Here is a 12555-nt window from a genome sequence, read left to right as displayed (position 1 = left end):
TTTTTAAAAACAACTTTATTTCTCAAGATAAGCTCCATCAAGTTCAAGACAGTTTTGTAAGCAGTGATACCAGCCATTTTTCCCTAAATAACTGAATGTCCTGGGAATTTAACAATGTCAATGCAGTCTTTCTTCATTAGCTAGAGAAAAATGGGTGCCCTTTACAGATTGCTTTTTAAGATTGGAAAACAAAAAATAGTCAGAAGGAGCCAAATCAGGACTGTAAGGTGTGTGTCTAATAATTTCCCATCAAAATGCTCACAAAATTGCTCTTGTTTCATAAGAAGAATGAGCAAGAGGATTGGCATGGTGAAGAAAGACTCTGTTGAGGCTTTCCTGTGCATTTTACTGTCAAAGTTTGACTTTCTCAAAACACTCTTATAATAAACAGATGCTACCATTCCTTGGCCCCCCAGAAAGTAAACAAACAAAATGCCTTGAGAATCCCAAAATACTATTGCCATGACTTTTGTTTTTGACTGCTCAACTTTGTACCAATTCTATCTCTTGGTAGTCATTCCTTTGATTGTGCTGTGTCTTCAGGAGCATACTGGTAAAGCCATGTTTCATGTTCTGTTATAATTCTTCAAAGAAATACTTCAGATATTGATCCCACTTGATATAGTTTGGATGTTTGTCCCCTCCAAATCTCATGTCTAAATGTGATTTCCGGTGTTGGAGGTAGAGCTTGGCTGGAGGTGATTGAATCAGGGGGTTGGTCCTTCATGAATGTCTTAGCAGCATCCCCTTGATGATAAGTGAATTTTAGCTCAGTTAGTTCATGTGAGATCTGGATGTTTAAGGGTCTGGGACTCCTCTTTCTCTTTCTTGCTCCTGTTTTTATCATGTGATGCACTTTCTCCCCACTTGTCCTCTGTCATGATTGTAAGCTTCCTGAGGCCCTCATCAGAAGCAGATGCTGGAACCATTCTTCCTGCCAGTTAAGGAACTGTGATCAATTAAGCCCCTTTTCTTTATAAATTACCCAGTCTCAGGTATTTCTTTATAGCAATTCAAGAATGACGTAACACAAAATTGATAATGAGGAGTGGGATGTTGCTATAAGGATACTTGAAAATGTGGAAGTAGCTTTGGAACTGGAAATGGGCAAAGGTTGACAAAGTTTGGAGGGCTCTGAAGAAGATAGGAAGATGAGGGAAAGTTTGGAACTTCTTAGAGACTGGTTAAATGGTTGTGACCAAGATACTAATAGAAATACGGACAGTGAAGACCACACTGATCAGGTCTCAGATAGAAATGAGAGTTTTTGGGAACTGGAGTAAAGGTCACTCATGTTACACCATAGCAAAGAACTTGTCTGCATTGTGTTCATGTTCTAGGTATCTGTGGAAGTTTTAACTTAAGAGTGATTACTTAGGGTATCTAATGGAAGAAATTTCTAAGCAGCAAAACATTCAAGATGTGGCCCGGTTGTTTATAACAGCCTATGGTCAGATATGAGAAAAAAGAAATAACTTAAATTTAGATGTATTTAAAAGGGAAGCAGAGTGTAAAACTCTGAGATATTTGTAGCCTGGACATGTGGCAGAGAAAGAATCCAATCCAAGCAGGCTGCATTCACTTGCTAGAGAGACTAGCAAGACTGAAAGGCAGCCAAGTGCCAATACTCAAGACAATGGGAAAAAGGCCCCAAATGTATTTATTTCAGAGATCTTGGAGACAGCTGCTCCTATCATAGGGCCAGAGGCTTAGGAGGAAAGAACGATTTCAGGGGCCAGGCCCAAGATGGCGCTGCTCTGCTCAGCCTCAAGACACTGCTCCCACATTCTGGCTGCTTCAGCTCCAACCACAATTAAATGGGCCCCAGGTACAGCTTGGGCTGCTGCTTCATAGGGTGCAAGCCATAATCCTTGGTGGCTTCCATGTGGTGTCAATCCTGCATGTACACAGAAGGACACTGTGGCAAGGGTGAAAAAGGCTTGGCAGCTTCTACCTGTGTTTCATGGAGTATATGAGGAAGCCTCTATACCCAGGCTTGCCACAAGGGAGGAGACTTCACAGGGAACCTCTACTGGGGAAATGCTCAGGGGCACTGTGGGGTTGGAGTCCCCACACAGAGTCCCCACTGGGGCACTGCCTAGTGGAGCTGTGGGAGGGGGGACACTGCCCTCTAGACCCCAGAATGGTTGATTCACCTGCAGCTTGCACACTGTGCCTGGAAAAGCCACAGGCACTTAACTCCAACTTGTGAGAGCAGCCATGGGGTCTGCACCCTGCAAAGCTATATAGGCAGAGTTTCTCAAGGCCTTAAAAGTCCACCCTTTGCATCAATATGTTCTGGATGTGGGAAATAGAGTCAAAGGAGATTATTTTGGAGCTTTCATATTTAATGACTGTCCTGCTGGTTTTCAGATTTGTATGGGACCTATTACCCTTTTCTTTTGGCCAATTTTTATCTTTCAGAATAGCAATGTTTACCTAATGCTTGTACTATTATTAGAGCTTGGGAGTAAATAACTTGTTTTGATTTTAGAGGCTCATAGGTGAAAGGAGATGAGTCTCAGATGATACTTAAGACTTTGGATTTGATGTTTGAACGAGTTAAGACTTTGGGGGACTGTTAGTAGGAGATGATTATTTTGTGATGTGAAAAAGATATGAGATTTGGAGGGCCAGGGGTAGAATGATATGGTTTACATATTTTTCCCTCCACATCTCATGTTGAAATGTAATCCCCAGTGTTGGAGGTAGTCTTGGTGGGAGGTGTTTAGATCATGGGAGCAGATCCCTTATGCATAGCTTTAGCACCATCCCTTTGGTAATTAGTCGGTTCTCATGAGAACTGGTTGTTTAAACACGTGTGGCATCTTCTTGCTCCCCTTGCTTCTGCTCTCACAATGTGATGTGCCTGCTTCCCCTTTACCTTTTGCCATGATTGTAAGCTTCCTGAAGTTCTTACTAGAAGCTGAGCAGTTGCTTATGCTATGTTTGTACAGCCTGTAGAACCATGAGCCAATTAAACCTCTTTTTAAAATTAATTACCCAGTCTCAGGTATTGCTTTACAGTAATGCAGGAACCTACTGATATATACTGGTTTAAAATTACCATTGAAAACTCTGCTCTCATCTGCAGTTGATCTGGGCACAGTGGTTTTGACACCCATTGGACAATACGATTGCTCAACTTTAATTTTTCAGTCGGAATTGTGTAAGCTGAATGAGTTGAGATGTTTACAAGTGTTGACTATTGTTAGTTCTCATCAGTCCTCTTAAATTGGGGCATGAACAAGATGAATTTTTTGCTCACAAATTGATGTGGATGGTCTGCCATTGTGTGCATCATCTTCAACACCATCTAATTCCTTCTTAAAACAAGTTATCCATTTGTAAATACTTGATTTCTTTGGGGTGTTGTACCTATAAGTTTTTAGTAAAGTTTCAATTATTTCACCATTCTTCCATTTCACCTTCACTATAAATTTGATGTGTGTTCTTGCTTCAGTTTTAGCAGAATTCTTGTTGCTCTCATATGACTTCTTTTCAAATTGATATCTTATCCTTCTTAGTGCCTCAAACTAGATCCTGTTCAGAAATGTTATAAAAAGTTAGTTTGAATTTATTTTAGTGCAAATTTTGAAATACATCCATAGTCATTTTATATTTATTTTCCATGAAACTTTTGAAGACCCTTCACATACAATGAAATACTATTCATCCTTAAAAAAGAAGAAAATATTGTCTTTTGAAAAAACATGGATGAAACTGGAGGGCATTATGTTAAGTAAAATAAAGCAGGCACAAAATGACAAACATTGCATGATTTCACTTATATATGAACTGTAAAATTTGAACTCAGAGTAGCATGAAGTAAAATGGTAGTCACCAGAGGATTGGGGGTGGGACAATTGGGGAGATGTTGGTCAAAGAACATAAAATTTTATCTAGACAGAAGGACTATGTTCAAGAGATCCATTATACTTCATGGTGACTACAGTTAATGACAGTATGTTGTATATTTGAAAATTTCTAAGAAAGTAGATTTTAAGTGGTACTCATCACAAAAAACAAATGCTGAAGTATGTGAGGTAATGCCCATGATAAATAGCTTGATTTAGTCATTATGCAGTGTACACAAACATTAAAACATCAAAAACATCACGTTGTAAAATAAAAATATATAGATTTTTACTTGTCAATTAAAGAATAACGGACGTTCTTGAAATAAAAAAACAAATAATCTAGTGCAGTTCCTTGTGAAACCAAATATATGGCTCTTGGAAAAGCAAAAATAAAAGAACAACAAGAAAAAAAGAGAAAAGATCCGTACTGATGAAAATTAAAGTTAAAAAGAGACTGTACAATTAATCATTATAGATTAGAAAAATGCTCCTAAATTTATATGTTTAGGAAATTAAGCAACTTAAATAATGTAAAAGCAGAAGACAACATTCATTGACATGAATTTTTAATTTTTTCAGAAATCGTATGTTGTCAAATTTTCTGAGGAGGAGAAAATTAAAGCTCTAATCATCATGGAATACATTAAAAGAAGTCAAAAGTATCATCCTATAAAACTCACAAGCTACATGCATGTTTATGTACAACCTTTCCCAAACCTGTCAAAGGACAGATAATGCTAGGATATAGAAACACTTTTCTGAGCAACCCCACTAATTTTGTGAGCCTATCATTGTCTTACTACCAAAATAGGAAGTGGATCGCCCAACAACTTAAAACTACTGTAATTGGAAACCTATATGAAAAAATCCTCAGTAAAGTGTTAGCACATCAGACCAAAGTTATAATATTCCCATATAACACACCATAATTAAGTGGAGTGTATGCTAAGAATACAAATATGTTTGTATGGGATATCCTATCAATAATTTTTAACGTTTAAAATTACAACAGGAATTCATTTAACATTCATATTGCAGTGCATCAGCTGTTCTTTGCTGAGTTTCTTCCCACTGATGTGTGGAATATCACTGAAGATTCATTTCAACTCAGTTCTTCCTGTAGTGTTACAGAAATTTCTCCATGTAAAACTCTTCCTAAATCTATTAGAGACATAGTGCATGTAATTGGTAGTGAGACAAGGGAAAGAGCTCTGGGAGTTGAAAGAAAGCTGAAAGTGGTTTGGCTGTCTGGACTTGAGCCTTTTTCCCTATTCAATAAGCCAACAAATATTTAATGGTAAGGAATCATCATGGGACACATTCATACTCCCATGGTCCTTGTTCAATCCCAAGTCCTAAATGAAATACGTAAATGATAAAACGGGAAACGGGTGAAATAGAGTGTTGAGAAGAGGAGGTTTACCTAAGTCAATATTTATTATAGTTATAACACCTTAACTCAAAAGTATGTGCACATTTGGTGCGGCTCCCCTACAAGAACATTTGATCTGAAAGAAGCCAAAACCTGTTTCAACTTTCTCAAAATCTGTAGATAATTGAATGAGGTATGCGTTTATTAAAAAAAAAATTTATGTCAACAACTTGCTTGATCCAATTGCTTGAGATTTTCTTTTTGGAAAATAGCAATAAGACCTTTAACTGGAGAATGAAAGGTGGAGCAATGGCTTATGATACTTGGACTTAGAGTTTTGTGCAAAGTCCTTTGACTCTACCACAAAATAATTATATCAATTTTAGTCTAGAGCATAAAATTTGACTTTGGGTATGATAGAAAATGACTTAAAGATCCGTGTCTGTAATATTTGAGGTTTCTTTTAGTTCTGTGGGTTCTTTTTCTGAAATATTGAATAGAGGAGACTCTACAGAAGCATACTAATATCATTCTATACTTACCTCAGTTCAACCCTGCCCAGTGCAACATCTAGACAAAAATGGCATTCAGTAGAGGATATGGTGCCATTCTCTATGAGGATTTCTGGCATTTTTCAAATCTTCATTTTATGGCTATTATCACCTTATCTACTGATATTCTGTACTGACATATGTACATTTCAGTTTACATATTCTCATACAGTATAAGGTTAACTGCAAGGGAATTTACCTCAAACCCAAACAGTTCACATAACTTCAGAGATAATATGGATTAAGCAGTTTTCATGGTTTAATCCATAAAATCACTGCAGGTTGCAGGTGTTGCTTATAGAGTAAAGACAGAGGCAACAGGAGAGAAAACCAGAGTAAAAAACATGGGGGAAAAGATAGGTATTTTCCTTGTAAATGTGGCCTTGTGGGGATTCTCTATGAATTGAAGCTGCTTGTAGATAATTCTGAGTGGATATAAAAAGAAGCAGGGCAAAGGAAGGTGGAACAAATAATCTGGATATATTAGCATCTCTTCTTAATTGAGGTTTTTGTGGTATTTATATGTTATTTGCTTAGCCTCAGATTTAACGCACAAATTTATAAAATGGAGTTGTTGACTTACTATGGTTGTACCTCATAGCCATTCTTCATTAATAAGGATAATTGAGAGAAGAATATATATACGTCAAAATTACAGATAAGACATTTCCTAGTGGGATAACTCTAGAGCATTTTAAATTAATGTGGAGAAGAACACTTTTGGATTGTAGTCTACTTTTCTAGATCTTGATAATAACCCATTGATGTTTCTCTTTGTAGGTACTTCTCTTGTAGGCTGAGACCATGGACAAGGGAAATTATTCTAGGGTGCCGGAGTTTGTTTTGCTGGGACTCTGCAGTTCCTGGGAGCTCCAGTATCTCTTCTTTGTGTTTTTTAACTTGTTGTACATTGCTATTATACTGGGCAATCTTCTCATTGTTTTTACAGTGATTTCAGAACCTGCCCTGCATACACCCATGTACATCATGCTCAGTAACCTTTCTGTTTTTGATATTTTTCTTGCCTCTTATGCAACCCCTAAGATGATCCATGATTTCCTTCATGAACCCAAGACTATCTCCTTTGAGGGCTGCATGGCCCAGATATTCTTGCTCCATGTCTTTGCTGGTGGTGAGATGGTGCTCCTTGTAGCCATGGCCTATGACAGGTATGTAGCCATTTGCAAACCTCTCCATTATGCAACCATCATGAACTTGTGCACATGTACAGGCCTAGTGGTAGGATCTTGGGTCATTGGGGTTATGCACTCCCTGAGCCAGTTAGCTTTCACTGTAAATTTGCCCTTCTGTGGCCCAAACATAGTGGACAGTTATTATTGCGACCTTACTTTGGTCATCAAACTTGCCTGTACAGATACTTATATCCCTGAAGTGTTGATGCTTTTGGACAGTGGTCTTATGGGGGCAACGTCATTTTTTCTTTTGCTGATCTCCTACACGGTCATTCTGATTACTGTGCGGCGACATTCCTCAGCAGGTATGGCCAAGGCTCGCAGCACTCTGACTGCCCACATTACTGTGGTGACCCTGTTCTTTGGGCCCTGTATCTTCATCTATGCCTGGCCTTTCAGCAACTTACCAGTGGATAACATTCTGTCTGTATTCTCTACAGTTTTCACACCTATATTAAACCCCCTTATTTACACATTGAGAAACAAAGAGGTAAAATCAGCAATTCATAAACTGAAGACCCAGTATGTAACTTCCAGGCTGTCTTCCCAGCTCTCTCTCATAAGACTAGATTTGTTGAATTGAGTAGACAAGTGGGAACTTGAGACACAGACTTTGTCTTTTTCTTCTAACCGTCAATGTTTTTAACAGTTAATTTGTTTGCTTGAAATTATAAATGCATGTTCTTTGTTAAATACTTGTAAAGAAGCCTATACACAATTATGCATTCTTCAGTCATACTTGCTATAGTTTTGTAGTTAATTTTCTTATATTTGCTAACTAAAATCAATACAGAGTGTTTCACAAATGATTGCACAATTTAAAATATTTTGATAAAATAGGAAATTGTTTGATAAAAATTTACGTGCATATTCATACTTGCTAAACTAAAAATGCTGTTTCTTTTATGGTTAAGATATACTAAGTAATTTGTGAGATTTACCGTTAGCAGTAAAAACATTCCATTAACATTCTTTTCTTCATACATTTTACATCAAAAAGTTTACGCTCTGTATTAAAAAGATCCATAGACTAATTAAGCATGTAAAATTAACTTTATAAGAATTTAAGATAACACTTTTCAAATCTACTTTTATTTTATTTTTTCCTCCTCACATACAAAACTTGAGAGATGCAAGAGATCACCTTTTATGAAGCTATATAAAATCACTTGATGTTACCAAGGTACCATTTATTCTTATCATTTTGTCACCAAAATGGTGTTAACATCGAAATATGACAGTTAACTAGTTTTAAGTCCATAAAACAGTTACATAACATAGCATATAAAGCTTTAGACACTTGGCAATAAAACCACATAAAAATAGAACAAGAAGCAAAAGCAGTTACTTCAGAACAATGAACACTGTAATCTAAAAGTACATTATGATGCTGCCCCAGAGCTGTGGGCTGAATTTTTATGTCCCCCACCCCCTGTAGTGCTATAGTCTGAACATTTTATGTCCTATTCATGTATTGAAATTCTTACCACCAAGTTAATGGTATGAGGAAGTAAAACCTTTGGTAAGTCATTAGGTCTTTTGGATGGAGCTCTCATGAACGTCATTAGTGGCCTCAGAGAATTCCTTCTTTTTGACACGTGAAGTTAGAGCAACTGCTGTCTATGATCTAGGAAGTCGGTACAGGCCACTTAATTTACCAATTTCTTTATCTTGAACTTCTTAGCCTCTAGAACTGAATTCCTATTGTTTATAAGCCACTCAGTTTGTGGCATTTTGTTATAACAGCCAGTATGAACTAAGACATCCAGTGTTAGGTACCACCCCAACTTCCTTCAAGGTGATTTCACTCTATTATATACTGTCCAGTCCATTTGGCACAAAATAAAAACAAACAACATAACATTTATCCTGTGGAGCTATCCTATTCATGTTATGCATTCACTATGCTTTTAAACACCTTGGTTTTATACGTTGGGTGATTCATCAATCCTGCACTGTAGTGTTGCTTCTTTCCTAGTATCAGCCATTATGATCAAAGATTACTTAGACAGAACAACTGCTATAGATATGACACATGCATATTTTTTTCCACAATGTGCTAAATATTTTAAGTCTATAAATCCATGGTGAGAGGTTATCAGACTTGTCTAGTGTTCTTCTTTTAAACTCATTAGCCTTGGTTCCACTTGAGGATTTAATCTAATTACTCTGCTAATTTTTACAAGAATACAAGGGTTTCCTTTGAAAGCACAAATATCAGGATGCTCCATACCACTGCATGCTTAAACTAAGGTAGCAGGAAATTTACATGCATTATAAACTAGTCTCTTCTTTCAAAAAGAACTTCATCAGGATGGATTGTGAGATTCTTCTGTTCATCTAATACAGCTTTAGAAAAGTATTAAATCTACAAAATACCTATTCTAGGAAGCTGAATCAGACATACTGAATGCATATTTTAATGCCCTCACTGGTTCTGGAGAAAATTTAAGTCCTGAACTAGGAAGCTGGTATTTTGGAACCTTATCTTTCAGCGTCTGAAGCATAGGCCACATTGTGAACAAAAAGAATACAGCTAGGAACCCACACAAGACTAGGTAGAAGAGCAGGAGTAAACCTCCTTTCCTCTCTCTCACTAGTGGTCCAGGAAGCAGTCTCCTGCTGGGTGACAGGTCAGTGTGCCTCTGCTGCTGCCACCAACACACGTGTCACTAACATTCATCTGTAGCCTTCTCTTCTATGGACAATCACTGTGAGATGGAAAGTCTCATTTCCCAGAACATTTACTAAGCCATGACCCAGAATGGGAACAGGCGATTCTAAGAAAACGCCACCTCAGGGCCCCTCTGGCACTTGGTGATTTGCCCCAAATGTTCTTCACTGGTCAGGATGTAGAGGAACTTCCACTCAGCCTGATTTGGGTTGAAGAATTTCTCCTTCTTTGTTATAGTGGGTGTGGGGAAAATGAGATGACTGGTGGCAGCAGCAGCTCACAGGCAGTGACCCAGGGGGGTGGGGTTTCAAGGACTGTGGAGGCCATGGCCCTGCTCAGGCAACAGCAGCTGAGAGTGGGAAACAGGTCAAGGACGCCTGATCTCTCCAGCACACACTCAGTCAACTGCAGTTGCTTGCATATCATATTGTAAATATACTCATGTATTTTATATGTCACATCATAAATATTTTCTTAAATACTAAAAATTCCTAATGAATTTAATGAAGACATATTTCATATAATTCATCATATTTTGTATCATTGAGCATAAAATTTTAATCTGCTAATTTAATGAGAAAATAAATGTAAATAAAACCATTGTTTTATTTTGTGTTACCTTAGTTTCTAATGAAGCTTTAAAAATATATTTTGTCAATTGCCCTAACACTTCATTCTCAGTTACAGGCTTAGTTATTATTTTAATTACCGTTTGTACTTTTGCCGGGTTGAAGAAGAGTACAGCTGTTTCTACATTTGTGATTACCTGTAAAAAACTTTTAGGGTTAAATTCACTTTTAGTTTTGTGTATTTCTATGCATTTTGACAAATGCATAGAGTTCTCTGTCCATCACTACAGTTCCACACAGAACAGTTCCATCACCCAAATTTTCCCATTGCTATTCCCATATAGACAACTTCTCACCACCTCCTACACCCCTGGAAACCACGGATTTCTTTTTTACTCTGTAGTTTTGCTTTTTTTCAGATATTCATATAATCCTGTAGTGTGTAGCTTTTTGGAATCTGGTTTCCTGCTGGCACTTTAGCAAAATGTATGTGAAATTTATCAGTTTTGTTTTGAGGGTTATGGTTTATTCCATTTGTTGATGAAGAATGTATGGGTGGTTTGGAAATTAATAATGAAGTTGCTACAGACAGCTCTATATAAGGTTTTGTGTAAACCTAGGTTTTCATTTCTTGTGAGTAGATAGCTAGGAATGAGATGATTGAGTCACATGTAGTCATGTTTTTTTAAGATGGCTTTACTAAGGTATAATTGATATGCAATAAATTGAATGTATTAAAGTGCACAATTTGATGTTTTGACGTATGCCCATAAAACTGTCTCTACAATCAAAATAATGAATGTATCCATGGTCCCAAAAGTTTTCCGCAACCCCTCCCCAATCCACTACTTGTTCTATTGTTTTTCCTATTTTAACTCAGTATATTTATTTGAATTTATCTATTTTTATACATGTATCAATATTATGTTCCCTTTTTCTTGCTTAGAAGTAGTTCATTGTATGGGAATACCACACTTTATTGATTAATTCACTGTCGACAGACATTTTTATTGTGCCTCAGTTTTGTCTATTACCAATATAGTTGCTTATTTGCATATAAGTCTTTGTATGGATATATATTTTATTTTTCCATTTTTAGGCAAATAATAAATTGGAATGTCTGAATCATGTTGTAGGTGTATGCTTAACTTTTTAAAAGAAACTGACAGACCCTGTTTTAAGTGCTTACATTATTTTATGTTCCTATATTCCCATGAAAATTTCACTTCCTCTACATGTTTGCTAAACTTGTTATTTTTCATTTTAATTTTAGCTTCCTCACAAGTGTGGAGTTGCAGCTAATTGTATTTTAAATTTACATTTCCCTAATGACTAATTATATTGAACATATCAGACATAATTTAAGTGAGACTATATTGCTAAAGGAAATGTTTTCCAGGATTATACTATCTTCCTAAACTTGCATAATCCTAATGTCAGCCTCAAAATGTATAAGGTGCAGAATTACAAGGAACAAGAGAGAAACTTCATGACCATCATTAAAGATTTCATTAAAATCTTCATTCACTGTTTGTAGAAATACGTAGCAGTCTGTGTACAGTCAGGAGACAGAAACCATACAACAGATTAAGTAGTTTGGTATAAAGAATGAACTATAATGGAAAAGTAACTATAAGATATAAGGAAACTCTAGGTGGTGCCCTATAGCAAAGAGAAAGTACCCAACGAACCACAATCTTAACAGAGGTTAAGTTTCATTGGGAAATGAATGGTTCATCTCATTGGTGAGTAAAAAAGCTCACTGATTTGGCTAGGTCAGAGCTGGTCTCCCAACTGCTGGGCAACTAATAGCCCACCTCTTATGCAAGCTGGGGAAGAGGTGATCAGAAACCAGTGGACTAGATGCGCAAAGGAAATCTAGGTGCTGGTATGGGTAGGAACTCTTCCAAATTGTGGTGGGGGGGGGGACCCTGGTTTCTGTGTGAAAAGTCTCCTGAAAAGTTATCACAAGACCATGGCTGTGAAGTTGTAGGGAAATCAAGCTTCAGGCCTGGGACTGGAGCAGTCTCCATTGGTTTTCCTTACACCTGTGTTGCTGACCCCAGCAGAGGCCTGAACTGGTAAGAGGGTTTCTTCCTCCTGCAATGTGCTTCTAGCACCTTTCTCTGAGAAAGCTAAACATTGTTCTCACTTTAAAGGGAGAAATACTTAAAGAAATTCCATTGTTCAACACCTAGCCCATATTGAAGGGTACATTCAAACCTGAGAGACAATAAACTGATAACTGAAAAGAAGCACAAATTTGTTAAATAGCTTTATAGAATAATTTGGAAATGTCTAATAGTAATGCTGAAGATTTGAATTTTGTACAATTT

The 12555-nt window shown here is 37.0% G+C and overlaps 1 protein-coding gene across 1 annotated transcript; it reads left to right on the top strand.

The window, feature by feature from the left end:
- The first annotated feature begins 6587 nt into the window (after positions 1 to 6587).
- Positions 6588 to 7559, top strand: LOC123574565 (olfactory receptor 4K15-like). The gene has a single exon (XM_045396588.2). The coding sequence runs from the start codon at positions 6588 to 6590 to the stop codon at positions 7557 to 7559; it is 972 nt and encodes a 323-aa protein (XP_045252523.1).
- Positions 7560 to 12555: the final 4996 nt, after the last annotated feature.

The sequence above is a fragment of the Macaca fascicularis genome, chromosome 7 (assembly GCF_037993035.2).
Source record: "Macaca fascicularis isolate 582-1 chromosome 7, T2T-MFA8v1.1".
Classification (NCBI taxonomy): Eukaryota; Metazoa; Chordata; class Mammalia; order Primates; family Cercopithecidae; genus Macaca; species Macaca fascicularis.
This window is presented reverse-complemented; position numbering and strand designations above follow the sequence as displayed.